Consider the following 18,082-nt stretch of genomic DNA (forward strand, 5'->3'; position numbering starts at 1 on the left):
GCGCCGGACCACAGCTCCCATGGTGCAGCGCGGCCGCGCCCTGCGCCCCCTGGCGGCCGCGGCGGCCCCGACGGGGCGGGACGGGGCGGGGCGGCAGCGGAGCCCCGCGGGTCGCGGAGCCCCGGGGGGTCGCGGCGCTGGGATGCGGCCCTCCCGCCTCGCGGGGACACCGCCCCCGGGGCCACGGCAGCCCCGAGCCCCGCCACGCTGCCGGAAGAGCCCGCACGCCGAGACAGCGGGTGGGGACACCGGGACGTGCCGTTCCCCCAGCCGGGCACCCCGCGAGCGGCGGCGAGCGAATCTGGACGGGGACCTGGGGAAGCCGTCGGGGCGCCGATTTATGAATGGGAGGCCCCGCCCCTCGCTCCTGCCCCTCCCATTGGCCGCCGCGGCCCCCGCCCCGCCCCGCCCGCCGGCTCGGGCAGCCCGCGCCGTCGGGGCCGGTCGCCGCCGCCGCGGCCATGGCCCGTCGCCCGCCGCCCCGCCGCGCCCCGCCGCCCGCACGCCGCCCGCCGCCATGAGGCGCGGGGGCCCCGCCGCCCTCGCCGCCTGCCTCGCCGGGGCGCTCGCCGTGCTGGCGGGGCCGGGGCCGGGGCCGGGGGCGGGCAGCGCCGCCTGGGGCGGCCGGCGGCCCCCCCGTAGCTACGGCCACCTGGAGGGCGACGTGCGCTGGCGGCGGCTCTTCTCCGCCACCCGCTTCTTCCTCCGCATCGACGGCGGCGGCGGCGTGGAGGGGACGCGCTGGAGGGAGCGGCCGGGCAGTGAGTGGGAGCGAGACTGGGACCGGGACCGGGACCGGGGAGAGCCGGGGCCGCCGCCCTCCCACCCACGGCGGGCGAGAACCCGATCCCGCCGAGGCCGGGCAGGGGGCAAAGGGGACGGGGCGGGGGCGAGGGCTGGACGGAGACACCCGGGGTGGCGACGGGACCCCGCCGTGCCCGGCCCCGGGGACCCAGCGAACGCCTGTGCCATGCCGGAGCTGCAGGTGGCCACTGTCCCCGCTGTCCTCGCTCCCATCCGACCGGCTCCTGCTGCCCTCACCCCCGGGACCTCCATTCCCGGGGCTCGGCTGCCCACCGCGCCGGGGGAGCGAGGAGAGGCACAAAGCCACCGGCGTGCAGCGACCGGGGACCCGGCAGGGTGCTGGCAGCTCTGCCCAGCGCCTGGGTGACCGGGGGGTCCCTGGTGCCAGCGCAGCCCGGGGGCTGCCCGTCCTGCCCTGCCGCTCGGGTGGGCTCCATCCGGCACATGTGGGGGGAGCTGGTCGTTCCCCGTAAACACGCTGTGGAGGATAAAGGCTGAGGAGGAGGAGGGACGGGAAAAGCTTGGGGGCGATGCGGGTCTCCCAACCCGGCATCTGTGAGGCTGGGTGGGGGTGCGGGGCCGCCCCGTCGGAGGGGACCGCGGAGCACCCGCTGCCTGGGGCCCGGCACAGTGCGGGGACACGCGTGGCCACAGGGACACCCGCCACGCAGGGACCCGGGTGGGCAGAGCCGGCCGCCCCGAGGGGCACAGTGCCCAGCTGTGCCATGGGGTCACTTGCTGCAGCCTCCCCACAGGCTGGTCCTGGGGGGGCTCCCGGGCATCCCGGGGGGGACAGAGGGGGCGAACGCTGCAGGATGTCGGTGCTGCCTGCGCCGTGCTGTGATCTGGAGCTTGGGAACAAGCAGGCAGGATTAGGCCTTTCCCTGGGGCTGGGGCTGCTCCACCCCACAGCGGCGGTGGGAAGAGGCGGCCGCCGGGGCCGGCACTGGGGTCCCCGTGCTGGCCTAGGGGCAGCTCCGAGCACCGGGATCCTGCCTTGACCCCGCAGCCACCTGCTCCTAGCTGGGACACCTCCAGGTGACAGCACCGTGGGTCCCGAGGGGACGTGGCACCCACCGTACAAGGGCCAGGGCTGCAAGTCCAGCTTTAGCACCGCGGTATCAGCCCCTTTTGGGTGCTGGGTCCCAGCCCCTTGCGACAGGGAGGGGGGACACCAGGCTGGCAGGGCAGTGGCAGGGCAGGGGGGGGATGTCGGGTGCTTGGGGAGGGGAGGATGCCTGAGCGGCCCCAGGGGACTCTGGTGGGGCATCGGGGCTTGGGGCAGGAAGGATGCTGTGGATGGGAGCAGCATCCCCCAGCCCGTGTCCCGGTGGCAGTGGGGGGTGCCCTGTGTCCTGGCCAGTCTGGCCACAGGACGAGGGAGCCCAGCCCAGCCCAGGGAACCCTCCGGCGGTGCCAGAGGCTGCGGGGAGTCCGACCGGGCGCGCTGCCAGCACAAAGCACCCCGACACGTTCTCTGGGCCGTGTGGCAATTGGGCCTGGCAGGTGGTGACAGATAACCGGGGCTTGGGCTGGGCTTGGGCTCTGCTCCCCAGCCCTCACGGCAGCTGCCCGACCAGCCCTGCCAGCGGCTGCAGGGGGGCAGGGGCTCTCCCAGCGCTCCCCCCACCTCAAACCCTGCATCTGCCCCAGCCTCCCTGCTGGGGCTGAGGGTGTGAGACTGGGAGCACTGGGAGCTGCCCCCAGTGCTGCCCCGCATCCACAGGGACCCATCGCCTCCGCAAAGAGCCAGGCACTGCCCCGGCACTTGACAGCAAAGTGTGGCAGACCAGCCGGGGCACTGGGAACGGCAATGCGGGGGGGGTTATTTTTAGAAAAGCTGAAGTCCTTTGTTATAAATAGCAGCAGCTCCAGACAGTGATCAAGTGGGATGGATTCGCAGGCATTCGCTCAGCCCTTCCCCGCGGCTGGCTGCTCGTCAACAGCTTCGCTGGGCCAGGCCCTGCGGGTCCTGGGGGGTGCCAGGGCTGGGTGCTGGTGGCAGCACGGATGCAGCTGGGCTGAAAATCCCCTTACACATCACCCCCATGGAGCTGAGCTCAGGAGCTGTCGTGCTGCCCCGGTGCCACATCCACCCCATCTGCTCCTGGCAAGAGCATGAGTGCCCCCAGGCTGGCAATGCCAGCTCAGCTGGGCTGTCGGTGGCTGGTAAACCCCCCTGCCCTGGGGCTGCAGCCCCCTGCGCTGTGCATGCTGCCACCAGCCAAAGCCTCCGTGCATCCTCCTGCCCCATCCAGCCGGAGCAGCCGTGGGCAGCGGTGCCCATGGGCAGCTCCTGCTGTGGCTCACACCCTGCCCGTGCCTCTGCCCACTGGAGATTCCTTCCTCACTCCACAGCACCGTGGTGGGCAGCAGGGCTGGCAGCAGCGCTGGGGGCTGGCCCGCACGAGGCGGTGCAGGAATCCAAAGGCCCTGATGATGCTCTGGGTGTTTCCCCTGTCAGAGCCGCTGGTCCGACCGCATGCCTTTCCCATTAGCGGCTGCGCCCCAAACTCAGTGGCTGGGCACACGCACACCAGTCCAGCTGTGGCCGTGCCCCTCTGTGGCTTCACAGCCTGGCTGCAGCCACCTCCTGGGCTCATCCCCACATCCTGCAGCGCTGCCACGTCCCTCCTGCCTGGCACAGGGTCGCACGTCTGTGCTCGTGCCAGCTGGGCGACCAGCACTGGCATCCGTAGCAGCGCCATCCCCGCAGCCGTCTGCCCAGGTGCCTCCATCCACTGTAACATGGCTGGGCGCCGGCACTGCCACCCCCGCGCACACTTTGCCCCTCCAAGGGCCACACCGGCCTCGGTGCCCTGACGGTGCCAGGGGCCGGGCACTGGGAGAGGCGGGTCAGGTCCCCAGGGCACCACAGGCGCATTCAGGACAGATGCGCGGGCAGAGCTGCCAACGAGGGGAGGGTAAACGCGAGGTTGGCACTGGGCAGGGATTTGTTCCAGGCACATGGAGGTTGTGCTTGGCATCGCTCCCGTGCAGCTCGGCTCCTGGGGAGGAGAGGAGTAAAGATCAAATCCTCCCCGGATCAGAGGTTCCCTTGCCCGCTGCCGGCTCGGGCTGCAGCCCTCCTTCCCACCATGCCCCTGGCTGCTCCGGTGCCAGGCGAGGGTCAGCGGCCCCATCCCTCCGTGGAGACACTTCGCAGCCACAGAGCCAAGCATTGGGGCAGGGTCCCTTGGGGAGGCTGCTGGTCCCTCCCAGCTCACCGCCACACTTCCCTGTCCTGCAGGCATCCTCGAGATCCGGTCGGTGCGTGTGGGCGTCGTGGCCATCCGGGCGGTGCACACCGGCTTCTACCTGGCCATGAACAAGCAGGGGAGGCTCTACGGGTCGGTAGGTCGGACGCTGCCTCCAGGGAGGGACTGCAGCGGGGTCAGAGGTGCAGGGCAGAGCTGGAACAGGGGTCCCAAACCCACAGGGACTGGTGCCCAGGAGCAGGCTCCTGGTTTCCCATGCCCTGACCTACTCCCAGCCGGGGACTGCACCCACAGAGCTCCTCTGCCCTCCGGGGAGCCGGGAGGAGCTGGGGTCCTGCCCTGCCCCGCTCCTGGGCTCCGACCCCACCAAAGCAGGGTGACGACGGGCTGAGCGCGGCTGCCCCTCACCCCCTTCCCTCTCCTGCCAGAAGGAGTTCAACCCCAACTGCAAGTTCATGGAGCGCATCGAGGAGAACGGCTACAACACCTACGCGTCGCTGCGCTGGCAGCACCGTGGCCGCCCCATGTTCCTCTCGCTCAGTACCAAGGGCAGGCCACGGCGAGGGGGCAAGACGCGCCGGCAGCACCTCTCCACACACTTCCTCCCCATGCTCATCAGCTGAGCCCCACAGGCGGCTCTGGACCATCCTGCAGGGAAAAAAAAAAGGAAAAAAGGGTTATTTTATTTATGTACATATCTTTTTTTTTTTTTTTTTCTATTTATTGTTTTAATTTTAAACGCATGGTGGAGATGGATGCGGAAGGCAGATGCTCCAGATGCAGCCCCCACAGCCGTGCAGGGATGCGGGTCTCCCCACCGTCCTGCCGAGCGGAGCTGGCATGGCACAGCCCGGGGAGCACGGCCACCACGTGCCGGGGCTGCCTGTGTTGCACCCCCCAGTGCAGCCCGGACCAGGCGGCCAGAGCTCTGCTAGCCGTGTCTCTGCAGGGGCAGGGGCCGGGATGTACCGGCGGGTTGTATTTGTGTTGTGTCCAAGCACCCGTGGCAATTAAAGCTGTGTTCATGGTGCAGAAGGGGAAGCAAGTTTTGGAGCTTCGGTGATGGGCTCAGCTTGGGCTGGGTGGGGTTGGCTTCCCGGGGCTCACGGCTGCAGCCACCAGCGTTGACCCTCCCCTGCCATGTCCAGCTCCTCATCGACCCACATCCCCACCTGAGTGCGCAGGCGGAGACGCCCCCAGCCCAAAATCTGACCCACAGGAAAACACAGCGACGGTTGTCCAGCGGCACAAAGGAGGGAGCAGGAAAAAAGCAGCTGCCTGTTGGGGGAGAGCCGGGACCCTGTGCTATTACCACAGGAAAGCACTCCCACGCATGACCCGCAGCCAGCACGGTGCAGCCGCTCCGAGGGGGAGCATCGCCCAGGAGGTGCCAGGCTCTGCGCAAGGGGATGCGGCCCCAGAGACCCCAAGGGACAAGGCAGAGGGGGATGAGGGGTCGAAAGACTCCCTGGAGCTGGAGGAAGAGCTGGGTGGCAGCCAAGTGTCCCACTGTGGCACTGCAGTGGGGCCTGCGGGGCCAGGTGCCGACCTGGACCCTTGGGCAGACAGCCCTGGGGCTGCCCCTGTCTGGGGGGGGCTAGGACGCTGCTTCCCACCCACGTGCAGACCCTGAGCCAGGACACCATGAGCAGAAGGGACCAGACCTGCTCTGGGCACGTGTCCCCAGTGGGAGCACTTGGGTCACAGACTCCCACTTGTGCGGACGGTGCCCGATCCACCAGTGCAAGCACTGAGGTGCAGCGGGGCACTGGTCCCCAGCCCCCCAGCCACAGCCAGCGCCTCCAGGCTGGTCCTGGGCCCCCAGCAGAGATGGAGCTGGGAAGGTGGGTGGTGGCGAGGACCAGTCCCTCGCCTGGAGAGGAGCATGGCCAGGAAAATAGCACCTGTGCTTCGGCCTCCCAGCCAGGGCACGTTCCTGCACCGCCCTGCACACCCGCCGTGGCCAGGCATCGAAGCCTGGTCACTTTATCCTGTCAGAGGTGAGTGATGGCCCCAGCAAAAACCACCAAACTCGTTCCATTTCTTACCCAACCAGCTCCAAACCAGCCTGTGAGAGGGAACAGCCACCGCGTTAACCATGTGGTGACCACGGCGGGCACCGGCCCCAGCTGGAGCCCCTGCCAGGCGGGTGGCAGCAGCCATACACCCACCGCGGACCCCGCTATACCCACTTGAAACCCACCCCAAGCACTGCTCACATGTGAGAAATCACTCCCTGAGCTCCAGGGGGGCTGGGAACCCTGCACCGCAGCCGGCAGCTGAAACGCAGCAGGAGAAGGAAGGTTTTTCCAGGTCTCCCAGGCTGCATTTCAGTGACTAAACAGCAAAGCCTTCCCTCCGTGCAGGGCCAGCTGATGGGCACACGCAGGCTCAGCCACAGACCTTCCTGCTGCCACCTGCCTCCCAAGCCCAGGATCCCAGTGGCAGAAGCTTCTGGCTCAACCTCTGGTGGAGGACAAGCTATTAACCCTGATATACCAGTCCTGAGATAAACCCTCGTCCCGCAGGCATCTGCCTGCCGAGATGAAAGGTGCCGCTGGGCTGCCCTGGCTGTGCTGGGAAAGCCAAGGAGGAAAAACATTCCAGGAAAGTTGCTCAGCACCAGCCGTGTGGCCCCGGCAGGCTTGGCAAAGGCTGCCGCCATCCATGCTGGGGACGTTTTCTCCACCAAACCTTCTCTTGTACTCTGAAAATGGCTCAAGAAATGCCAAACAAGCTGCCTGCCTTCCCCCTCCAATGGGCTGCCTGTCCCTTCCCAGAAAGCTCTCGGGAAGAAGGGCCAGGTCCTCAGGTAAGGCTGCTTTGAGAGAGACGCCAAAGCTCTGCCAGTGCCAGGACCTTGAGTGTCCAGGGTGGGAGGTCAGCACCTTCCCCAGCCACCCCCAGCCTGCTCACAGGCCCCAGAAACTGGAGAAGACACAGGGAGCCTCCGAGCCCTTGAACCCTCCATCCATCCCACCCAGCAGCCCCCATGGGGGCAGGTTCCCCCTCCCCCACTCTGGTGTCTGCCACAGCATGGTCCCAACACGCACCCCGGAGCGCCCAGCACCATCACAAACACCCGGGCAGCAGCTCAGCGAGACCCCACCGCCTACCCGAAGCCCCCGTGACAGCAGCATCAGTTGACATCTGTCCCACACCACCCAGGTCAGCGCTTCAGAGCCACACGCCGCTTGCCCCTCCTGCCAGCTCTGCCCCGGGCTGTGCCGCAGAAGCCTCACCCACCACCCCCAAGGCACGGTCCCCCCCAGGCCATCTCCCACCCTGGCACCCAGCCCTGTGCCAGGCTTCTCTTGGAGCTGCCGAGGCTGCGCTTGAGATTCAGCTTGAGGTTCAGCGTGCCCAGACCAAAGCTGGAGGCCCATGGTGAGGTGGCCAAGGGAACCCCGCTTTTTGCTCCTCTTGTGCCTCCAGGCTCAGGCGAGCACGGACCCAGGCAGCAGGTAGGTCACTGCCCGCTCTGGTCACATTCTTTTCATTCTCCAAGCTCCAGCTCTGTCACAGAAACCGAGTCACAAACACACCTGGATATTTGTCTCTCTCCTTTTTTAATCAGCTGTATTTTAAGTAGCTTTGAAATACATTTTTCTCCAAACTGTTGTTTTTCTCATATATTATTCGGTCACAATGATGTTTGGCTGGTCCTTGCTCTGATGCGCGCCCAGTCCTGATGTCGACACAGTGGAAAAGTCTGCTCAGGCTGAGAGAAGGGCAGGACTGCAACGGGGAGAAGGTGTAAAAAATACAAAAGACCAGGCAAGGATGCTTTCAGTTGCAATCCTGCAGCCAACCGCTCAACGATTTGCAGGCTGGCAATGCACGTACGGGTGCTGGTCACGTCAGAGTCTGGTGCTCAGAGCTCACAGCATGCCTGCCCTGGGCACGCAGGAGGGCTTGGACAAGCCCAGCCTGGCCAGGGGTGACATGGGACGGCTCAGCACAGCAGTCTCCGGAGAGCTTACCCTGTAGTTTTCTTCAAATCATGCATAATGTCTCATTGAGCTGAAACGTCCGTTTATTTAACAGCAGTAATAATTTAAAATTATAAAAACCCTTTCAGTGTTGGGTATCAGAAGGGCGAGGTTATAACGAAAAATAAATGGGACTTGAGATGGGGATGGGAAGGATAACGGGGTCTATTTCAAGAGTTCATTTTTTCAGTGACAGCTATTGGCCCTCCCCAGCTGGAGATCCCGGGAGGGAGGCAGTATTATTACGCTTTCATTTTAAAGAATTCAATCTCCAAAGCAGAAGAGATAGCATCCAAGGGGAGGAGGAGCAAAAGAAATAAAGAAAGGAATCTTAAATTCAAAACCATACAAACAACCTTTCCATTCAGAATTGCAACCGCTAGCTCAGCACCTCGGGTTTCCCGTCTGTGGGGCGCAGCAGCCTTTCACTGCAATGGTTAAAAGTCCACGCGGCAAATGGATGTTTTTATTAATAGACAGAGCTCTTTCCCCCCCATCCCAGAACTTGAGGCTTCTCATCTCTGAAGGACCCAGAGTCTCCGTGTCTTCGGAACTCAAAATGGAATTGTGGGGGTGCTGCTTCCCCCTTGCTACCCTCCCCTCGCTCTGCTCTGGAAGCCCCTTTCGTTGCTTACGTTGGCTGGGGAGGGAGGAAGGACAAGGGACAGGGCCCCAGGGACAGAGGGTTGGATTAAGATTCATGAGTTGTTCGATGAGTTTTCATTACTTGGTGAGCTGGAGGAAGATGAGGAGGAGGAGGATGAGAAGTTCATCCCTGTGAGTCCTGGGGGGTTTGTGGCAGTGTTTTGTCCACTTAAGCTTTTCCGGCACACAGGACACGTGTCATGCTTTGGAGAGCAGACAAAAACAAAACAAGAAATATGGGAAATGGGATTAGAAACACGATACAGGAGCAGCACTCAAGGAAAAGGCTAAGATGACAATCCTTCCTCTGATCAAAGGCCGCTCACACTCAGGTCTTACCACAGAGGTATGAAAATATTTACAGAGGAGAACCGTACCACCAGAAAAAACACCCAAGTGCTACAAAACCCCAGCCACCCACTCGGGCGGCACTAACCTGTTCCAGCCAAGGGACTATACAGCTGTTGTGGAAAAGGTGATTGCAAGGTAACTGCCGGACATTTTCACCGACTGTATAGTCTTCTTTACACACAGGACACTCTAACCCAGAATCTGTATCATAAAGAGAAACCAAGAAACAGCTAAGCAATAAAGGAGCAAATGACACTCAAAACACCCAACTCTGTGTCCCATCACCTCTTCCCCTTCCCCCCATTGCTGCTTCACCCCTGCAGAGAGGAAAGCCTGTTGCTCTGCAGTCCCAGCCGCCATCACTCCACTTCTCGCTGCCCTGTGTTCGCTTCCTTGTTCCCTTCCCTTCTGCTTTTTCCATCTCTATCCACACTGAACCTTCCAGAACTGTTTGCTTCCCCGGGGCAAATCCATCCAGTCTACACTATTTTTTGTGTGTGCGTGAGTATAACAGAGCAATAGTTCAGCTTTCTCCCCTCTCTGAAATGTTTTAGGCCTTGAAGGTATTAACAGACAAAATTAAAACCCCAAGAAAACGTTAAACAGAACTTCCACAGAGCTCTTTGTGAGCGATTCCCTGGAGGAGATATACATACCTACGTGTTCCTGTGCAATCTGTATGGTGGGGAGGGCCTGGATCTTTTCTTTGTCCGCTGGCGGCGGTCCAGTGTTTTCAAACTGATTTAGTAACTGAAAAAACAATGAGCCACAGAAGGCAGAAGGAAGACATGAGCTCAGCAGCACACAGAATCTGTTCATTTATTGAACCAGGGCACCTGAACCCTGCACTGCCAGCACCACAGACCTTGTCTCCCACTCCTGCACCCTCAGTGTTTCACCCCCCTGCATCACAACGGGTGCAGACAATTTTGCAGCACTGCACAGGAGGATGGGAGACTCCATTATAACGCCAGTTTTACCTGTGTAATAATTGCATCCAAGCCGTTGGCACCCCATGCGTAGTCCATTGGATTTGAATGCAAGACTCCCCTTTAAGAATAAGAACAACGATTAAATTGGGCTGGGAGTATGAACAAGGACTCTGGGAGAAAAAGCAGTACATCTTCCAACTCACCAAGGACCTAGTCCTAGGTTTGGTATAGTTGTAGGTGCAATAATTCCATTAACCAGCTGCTGGATAATTCTGAAAGACAAGAAAACCAGGTTTATGTAAGAATTAGTGCCTGCTAGCTCCCAGCCCAGAAACCTGCCGTGGAAGCAGTGGTTAAATAGGCTAAACACTGTCGCAGCATTGGGGAAAAGGAAAAATATCCTCTAGCAATTGCATCTTACGAACTGATTATTCATTGACAAAGGGAAGTTTCAATATTCTATTCGTACAGGGATAATTTCTGATGTGATGGCAAGCGGCTCTCCAGGATGCAGTTAAAGAAACATTAGTCCAGCGTTTGGTTTCCCCTTACACTGAGCACAACGTTTTGGTAATACCTGGTAACAATGTCCTGGTTTCAGCTGAGATGGAGTTATTTTTCTTCTTAGTGGCTAGTGCAGTGCTATGTTTTGGATCTGGTGTGAGAACATGTTGGTAACACACTGGTGGTTTTAGCTGTTGCTAACTAATGTTTATACTAAGTCAAGGATTGTTCAGTTTCTCAGGCCCTGTCAGCAAGAAGGCTGGAGTGGCACAAGAAACTGGGAGGGGACACAGCTGGATCAGCAGACCCCAACCAGCCAAAGGGATATTCTGTACCACAGGATGACAAACGGAGTACACAAAGCTGGGGGAAGAAGGAACGGGGAGATGTTTGGAGTTACAGCGTTTGTCTTCCCAAGTAATGGTTACACATGATGGAGCCCTGTTTTCCTGGAGATGGCCGCACACCTGCCCACCCATGGTGAATGAATTCCTCTGTTTGCTTTGCTGGCATGCACGGCTTTTGCTTTACTTATTAAACCACTTTTATCTCAACCCATGTGTTTTCTCACTTTTACTCTTCCAACTTTCCCCCATCCCAGCACAGGGGAGTGAGCGAGTGAGCGGCTGCGCAGGGCTTAGTTGCTGGCCAGGTTAAACCACACCAACCAGCCAGAGAACGCTTTCTCACTGCAGGTTTAACAGTTAAAACAGCCGCACTGTAGCCTGCACCACTGTGCTCAGGTGAAATGGCCCCTATAAACTCAAGGCAAGAGCGTGCCAACAGCTGCAGGCCCAGCTGAAGGCTGAGCGTCCAGCAGCGCGAGTTCACAGGGGCAAAGCTGGGCACCTACAGAAGAGTCACACCAGGCACCTCTGCTCAGGAGCAGTCTTTAAGGATCTGCTCCTGAAAGTGATGAGAAAAAGGTACAGGCTGATTTTTAGCTGACTCTCATCAGTGAAAAATAACGGGGCTTCGCCATTGCTCTCACCCTTCCAGCGTGGGAACTCCCTCGTGCCTGCCAGCGGCACGGCGGGTGGCGAGACGGGCTCGGGGCTGCCTTGCGCCGTATCGATGCCGAGACTGGTGCTCTCGCTCCCTCCGGTTCTCAGAGTCCCTGTTGTCCTCTGACTGCACATTGGACCCGAACGGAAACTCAAAGCTGTCATCAAAGATCCCGAAAGCAAACTGGCCATAGCCCTGCGGCAAGGTGAATAAGTGCTGATCCACATTCTGGGAGGGAGAGAGTTCAGAGAACGGATTGTAACAAAGAGAAATAGCTCTTAGCTTTCACGCCTGGTACTTCACCAGCCCTCCAACCAAGACTAGTCTCGTCAGATCCCCAGCAGCTCTCAAGCCTTGGCTGACATGGGTGGATCAGTGCACTCTCAGAAGCAGCTTAGTGAGGAACAGACACAGACTGAAACTACATATGAAGGTAAGAAATAACTACAGCTTCCCTGCTTTCTCTTTAGCTGCTGCATGTAACTGCTGCCTTTTAAGCTGAGGCTACTGCATAGCAACACACCCAGACAGCTCACTAAATCCCAGCTTAGCCCCCTCACAACAAGAATAAGCTACAAGTCATGGTCCTATTAAAAAAACACAGTAAAAATACAACACGTAGAGATTTCAGGAGCAGCACATGGATGATATTGATATCTCCTTTCCCAGACTTTGTTTAAATGTTTCCCAGATTATGACAACGTACAAGCAGAAAAATACTTCAACTCAATGGTAAATCAGTAAGTGCTGGAAGAAATAGAGAGGACTTACCTCAAAAGGATGCCTGCTCTGATCACTGGCTGATGTAGAAGAGCTGGTTTCATTGTCAGTGTTCCTGTAAAGAATGAAGAGCATTGGGAAGCCTCGAAAGGGTGCTACGAAAAGATTTTCCCAGCAGAGGGGAGTGAGGGACACACCACAGGAAAACCTGACACCACAGCTGCTCAGTAATGGCACACAGAAAGCAACAGGTTCATTTCTCTGCAGAGCTGGAGTTTGAAGGGATCTCAGGTCTGCTCACCTTCCTCTCCACCCCAGGGCAGGGTCAGCTCTGCACTGAAACCAGGCTGCCTTCAGCTGCTGATTTTCTAATTGTTCACATCAGGTTTTGTTCTTCCCCCGGCTGCAACCTTCATTTCCCCACATCTTCACCCATGTCCCCCGACCCTTTTAGATTCTGATTTCACGAAGCTACAGAGAAGTGACTGAACCATGACGTCAAGCAAGGATTCCCTGCACAATCCACCTCAAACAAATCAGCTAATCCTCGGGAGCACCAGGAAGGGAAGACTTAAGGTCCGAACCCTGATCACTATGACCCAAACATGCTTAAGTCTAATCTTGAATCAAAGGAACTTCTCTATTGCAGCGGCATGTGACTCAATGGGACTGATTATTAGGAAAACTCTTCATGCTGTTCAGTTTCTGCTTTTGGAGAGTTGCAGGAACATTTACTGCTCAGCATCCAGGTCTACGCTTTGATGTTCATGGTACCAAAGAGCTAAGACTCAGCGATTACGCGACTCGCCCACGGTCACAGCATATCACCAAAGTTAGGATTAGCCAAGATTGATTTTCAGCCTCTAAGGCTGGTGTCGTCAGACCAAGTATTTCTTTGTCGTACAGAAACCTCAGTCTGCAAAGATCAGCTCTCTCAGCGGGCAGCAACGTGTGGCTGGCACACTCCCTGTGCAGCTCAGTGTGCCCTCACATGAACGCCCACCAACATGCTGCCTGACCCAAAGCCACTCACAACCAAGGTCCGGCAAACGTGCCCGGAACATTTCAAGACATTTCTTCTACTCTTGCCTGTTCTGACACTGCCAGAGAGCAGTCCCACTACTGAGTCAGCAGTAAAGCACGTGAATGCAGATCTCAGCTGCTCCAGTGCAGAGTCCAAAGTCTCAGTCAAAATGTTTCGCCGTTCGCACTCTAAACTAAGTTATTAAATTATATACTGAAGCATATGTACACTCTCCATTCCACAGACTCCTCTCTCAGGTTATCTCTGCCCTGATGATTCAAACCAGGTCAGAGCTGCCACACACCATGGGGAAAGCCTCTCTATTTCAATCTTTTTTTCGCTTGTTTGTTTTAAATCAACCCATTCCTCCCCACCCCTTACCAGCAACATGACACCCACCATTCCCATGGCTGATTTACCTGTAGATGCAAACTATGCAAGTTAAGCACTATATACCCACAGTGATGAAAGATGAGCCAAGTATCAGGCAGAAGTAATAAAAATGGTGCATTTAGTATCCAACGTTGCCTTTTAACTAGAGGAAAAGGAAAAAAAGCAAAGCAGACTAAGTTCACGCTAGCAATAGCCTTTGGGGCAGCACATTACCTTGGCTCTTCAGGAAGTTCTTCAATAAAACCAGATTCACACCGTGGGCAAATATAGTCCTACAGGAGAAGAAATACTGAATGAGAAAAGAAAGTGTGATAGGGTGGAAGAGTCCTGCAGCTCCTCGTTCCAAGTGCATGCCACAATCACAGAGCCAAAAAGACCCCAAATCACTGATATTTGCCTTCACCAGACTAACGAGGCAAATTGTTAAGCCTGAGCCTGTTTGGAACTTGGCTTTAGAAAAGATTTGGATAACGCTAATTAATCCCCAGTATAGACAAAGCATTAGATAACTTCTGATGTAGTTCTGGGTGAAGTGAAAGCAAAATCACCGGCCTTCCCAAAAGACCAGCAATCAAACATTAGATTTTAAATCGCTGCGTGTTTTGGGGGCCCATCCCCACCCCCTCAAAGGGCCAAATGAGAGAAACTAGAAGGGGATTGCAGCACAGGCTAATCAGGGTGTCACTGTCGCTTAGAAAGGGCTGAATGGAAAGCTGTTACTAGTGTCATCTGGGGTTCACACCACACAGAGGTCAAGGAGACACAAGAGGGTCATTCTGCAACACACAATACCAGAATTTTACACTCCCACGCTCAATGCTCATTACAGAAAGCTACTGCCACCCTTGTAGCCTTTAACACTGAATATGTTGGAAGAAACAGCCTGTGTGTGCAGAAACACACGGGATTCCTCAGGAGCACGCACAGTTGCTTTTCCTCACAATTCCTGGCATTAGCAAAGAATTTCTACTCCACAGCTTTCTAGCTTTGGGGTTTACTGCGAGCAGCAGCCCAGAACGCTCGAGATCCTGAAAGGAAATTACTTCACTTTTCAGTGCTTGAGAACAAGTAGCACCACACAGCACCGCTGAGTCAGAAGAGGAAGCAACAGACCCCATACCTAACTCCAACCACGGCAGAGGCAGAACAGCCACCGCAGGGAAACACAACCACTCCAAACCCCGCGCTGGCAAAGCCAGGCTCAGCGTGGAAGAAATTTAAGATCTAAAAATAACGTTCCTTCCCTTTACTACTGCTACGTTCGAACGGGCAGAGGCCCTTAAAGTCAACGGATTCACCAACAGAGGAGAGGATGCCAGTCACGTGCATTCGCTCTGATAAGACATCTGGGATCACTCCTCCAGCCACCCCAAAAAAACCCCGATAAGGTCCCAGCTCAAGGCAGCAACGCCAGCAATCCAGTCCACACTACCCCTGCCTGCCCAGCAAGATAAGGAAGCAGCAAGCACCAAGACCTAGAAACAGACTCAGAGAAGTTGCTGCTCCCTCTTCTGCACGGGACTTGTTAGATGTGTGATTGTGAAATAACTAAGTCTAATTTACACAATGTTTATGTTTTCTAGAAGATTTCTACACCACGCAAGTTCTTCTCAAAGTTGGTTACCAGCACACAGGAACTCCTGTGATGAGCATAGAAAATCAGATCCACTGCTCTGCCTCTGAAATACCCCCTTACTGGTTTACCTCCCACCAGTACGCCACGGGGGTAGATTATATTAAGGCAGCCACAGTCGAGCAGTGAGCAACTTACTTCTCTCAACTCTCCTGTTTAAGGGAGGCTTTTGTGTGTGTGTGCTTACAGACAACTCTGAACAGAGGGATCAGCAAATTCCTCTGCAGCTGGAACAGCACAAATGTCAATGTTTGCTGTTTCTCAGGCTGTTTGAATCACTCCTTTTGCAGCACATGCTACGGTACCTCCTGTAGCTTGCTCTGCAAACAGCAAGTGAAACCGAGGGAACTTGGACCCTCAAAATAAGTTCATTAACGAGCAATTAACTAGACCTGAATCAACAAAAGCAGTCGTCCTCTCCCCACTACAGTTCAGCGTGTCCACTACCAGATGTGCTCTTCTGGCACAAGCCCAACACGGGGCATTTAAACAAAAAATAAACGACCGATATTTCTAGGTTACAACCTTCAGCTCCTGCGCCACTTTCTCCAGCCTGTCTGTGTATTTAGCAGGAGCATTATCAAGAGTTTTGTCCTCAGGCTTACACACAAGCTGTGAGATTTACCAGCAAGGCCTAACCTCCCCTAACCAGTAAGACCCAACGGAGAGGGTGAAAGGACAAACAGCACAGTCACAAAACCAAACTGACCGCAAAGTCTGACCGACCACGGCAGACACCTGTGCTCACAATCAAGGTGACTTTTAAAATTCAATAAACGTTAACAAAAAGCGATGCCTTATTCTGACAGACGCTGCAAAAAGTTTCAGAACAAATAGAGAGACTGTCAGGATCCTCCAAATCAAATTTAACATCTCGCAATGTTTGGCAGGCAAGCAACAGAAAATCTAGCCATGACCTACCACTATGTTTTAGCCAGTTCCTTTCCAACAACCGGTACTCCTTTTCTACCCACGTCAGGAAAACGTGACTCCTTACAGGCCAGGGTTTTACTCAGCAGTTAAAGCACACCTGCTCATGCACTGCACCTAGCCTACAAAGCCCTTCTGCATTAGCGAGTGGAAACAGTGTACGTATCATTTGTACACTCGTCTACGCCTTAGATATTATCACCTCTGAAACTCTTCTCATGCTCATTTAAATCCTACTGAAAAGAAACAAAAAAGAAACCCCCTCGTTATCCCACGGAGCTTCAGTTCGCTCCAGACAAAGACGTGGGGTCATGGTGCCCGAGCCAGGGGATGTTGGAGCCCTCAGCCGGCTGGAGGTGGGGGGGGGCGAGGGAAGCATGGGGCTGAGGAGGGGCTGCTGCAGGCTGGGACCCCCATCCTCCCACCCTCCAAGGCACGGCTGCCCAGCGGGCTGGTGCACACAGACCCCCACAGCCCAGCAGACCCCCCACAACAGGCCCAGGCAGGGCAGCGAGCCCCCTCCCGCCCCCCCAGCCCCAGCTCCTTCCCTCAGCCACAGTGTGCCCCCCTCCTGCGGAGCCCCCCCAGCCCCTCCTAACACCCCCCCTCGAATCCCAACTACCACACATACAACCGCCCACCCCCAGGGGCCCTCACCCCTCCTGATGCCCCCCCCCCCGGACCCCAACTTACCACCCCAGAACCTCCCACCCCCAGGGCCCTCACCCCTCCTGACTGCCCCCCCCCCAACCCCAACTTACCACCCCCAGAGCCCTCACCTCTCCTAAACGCCCCCCCCAACCCCAACTACCACACACAGAACTGCCCCCCACCCAGGGCCCGAACCCTCCCCCGAACCCCAACTACCACACACGCAACCGCCCACCCCCAGGGCCCCCCCCCGAACCCTTGGTAACGCCCCCCCGAACCGCAACGACCACACACACAACCGCTTCCCCCCCCCCAGGACCCTCATCCCCCTCGCTCCTAACGCCCCCCCCCCCGAACCCCAACGACCACGCACACAACCGCCCACCCCCAGGGCCCTCACCCCCACATCGCCCCCGAGCCCCCCCGGTCCTGCCCGCCCTGAGGGCCCGCTCCCCCTCAGGCCCCCCCGCTCCCCCTCAGGCCCCACCCCCACGTGCCCAGCCCCCCCGGGCCCTCACCCCCACCCCGGCCCGCGCCCCTGGCCCCCCCTACCCCGCCCCATCCCACGGCCGGGACCCCAGCCCCGCTCACAGGCAGGCGCGGGGCGATCTCGGCCGAACAGCAGTGGCAGAAGAACCGTCCCGGCTGCGCTGAAGCCTCCGCCATCTTCCCACCCCCCCCCCCGCCGCCTCACCCCGCCCCGCCCAGCGACGCGCGGCGCAGGCGACGGCGGCCGAGCACGGACAAGCGCGGGCGCGGCGGCCGAAACGCGGAGTGGCGGAGGCGGGCGCTCCGGGGCGGGGCTTGCGGAGGGGGCGGGGCTTGCGGAGGAGGGGGCGGTGGCCCGTTAGCCCGAGGCGCCGCGGCTGGGGGCCCGATCCTGGGGTCCCGGGGTGCCGGCCCCCGTCCCCCTTCCGATCCCCCGGGGCTGGAGCCTGGCAGCTGCCTGAGCCCGGCGCCCCACGGCCTGGCCGGGGCGGGGGGGGCTGGGGGGGGAGCAGGCCTGAGGGGGAGGGGGGGGGTCCTGGTGAGGAAGAGCGGGAGGGTGCTGCAGCTGAGACCTGCCCAGTGCGTCCCTGTCCCTGCGTTTGGTCCCATTCCTGGGGTTTTTTTCCCCCTTATTTTTCAATAAAACTGTGGGAAGGGGGCTTTACAATGTCAGCGCAAAAGCGGAATTGTTTCTTTTTTTTTTTTTTTATAAGAGGGGGAAAAAGATGGGGAGAGCTTGAGCCCCCCCCAAAAAAAGAAAAAAAAAGTTTTTTTCGAGTGAAAATCCCAAG

General features: G+C 58.2%; 2 protein-coding genes across 5 annotated transcripts; one reads left to right on the forward strand and one right to left on the reverse strand.

Annotated features, from left to right (window-relative positions):
• Window positions 1-474: 474 nt before the first annotated feature.
• Window positions 475-7,474, forward strand: FGF22 (fibroblast growth factor 22). 4 transcript variants are annotated; one of them, XM_056337444.1, is made up of 3 exons: window positions 475-761; window positions 4,055-4,154; window positions 4,451-7,474. In XM_056337444.1, exons 1-3 carry the CDS (start codon window positions 518-520, stop codon window positions 4,752-4,754), a joined length of 648 nt encoding a protein of 215 aa, XP_056193419.1. In that variant the 5' UTR covers window positions 475-517; the 3' UTR covers window positions 4,755-7,474. The 4 variants fall into 4 exon arrangements, with proteins under 4 accessions (XP_056193419.1, XP_056193420.1, XP_056193421.1 ...); XM_056337445.1 differs by having other exon boundaries at window positions 4,454-7,474; XM_056337446.1 differs by having other exon boundaries at window positions 4,055-4,158; window positions 4,451-4,717.
• Window positions 7,475-7,572: 98 nt separating this feature from the next.
• Window positions 7,573-17,507, reverse strand: RNF126 (ring finger protein 126). The gene is made up of 9 exons (XM_056337425.1): window positions 17,394-17,507; window positions 13,802-13,860; window positions 12,223-12,286; window positions 11,438-11,679; window positions 10,146-10,214; window positions 9,991-10,060; window positions 9,667-9,760; window positions 9,096-9,211; window positions 7,573-8,862 (listed from the first exon to the last, which is right to left on the reverse strand). The coding sequence occupies exons 1-9, from the start codon at window positions 17,466-17,468 to the stop codon at window positions 8,713-8,715; spliced, it is 939 nt and encodes a 312-aa protein (XP_056193400.1). The 5' UTR covers window positions 17,469-17,507; the 3' UTR covers window positions 7,573-8,712.
• Between the last annotated feature and the right edge of the window lie 575 nt (window positions 17,508-18,082).

This window comes from Falco biarmicus, chromosome 4 (assembly GCF_023638135.1).
Source record: "Falco biarmicus isolate bFalBia1 chromosome 4, bFalBia1.pri, whole genome shotgun sequence".
In the NCBI taxonomy this organism is placed as follows: domain Eukaryota; kingdom Metazoa; phylum Chordata; class Aves; order Falconiformes; family Falconidae; genus Falco; species Falco biarmicus.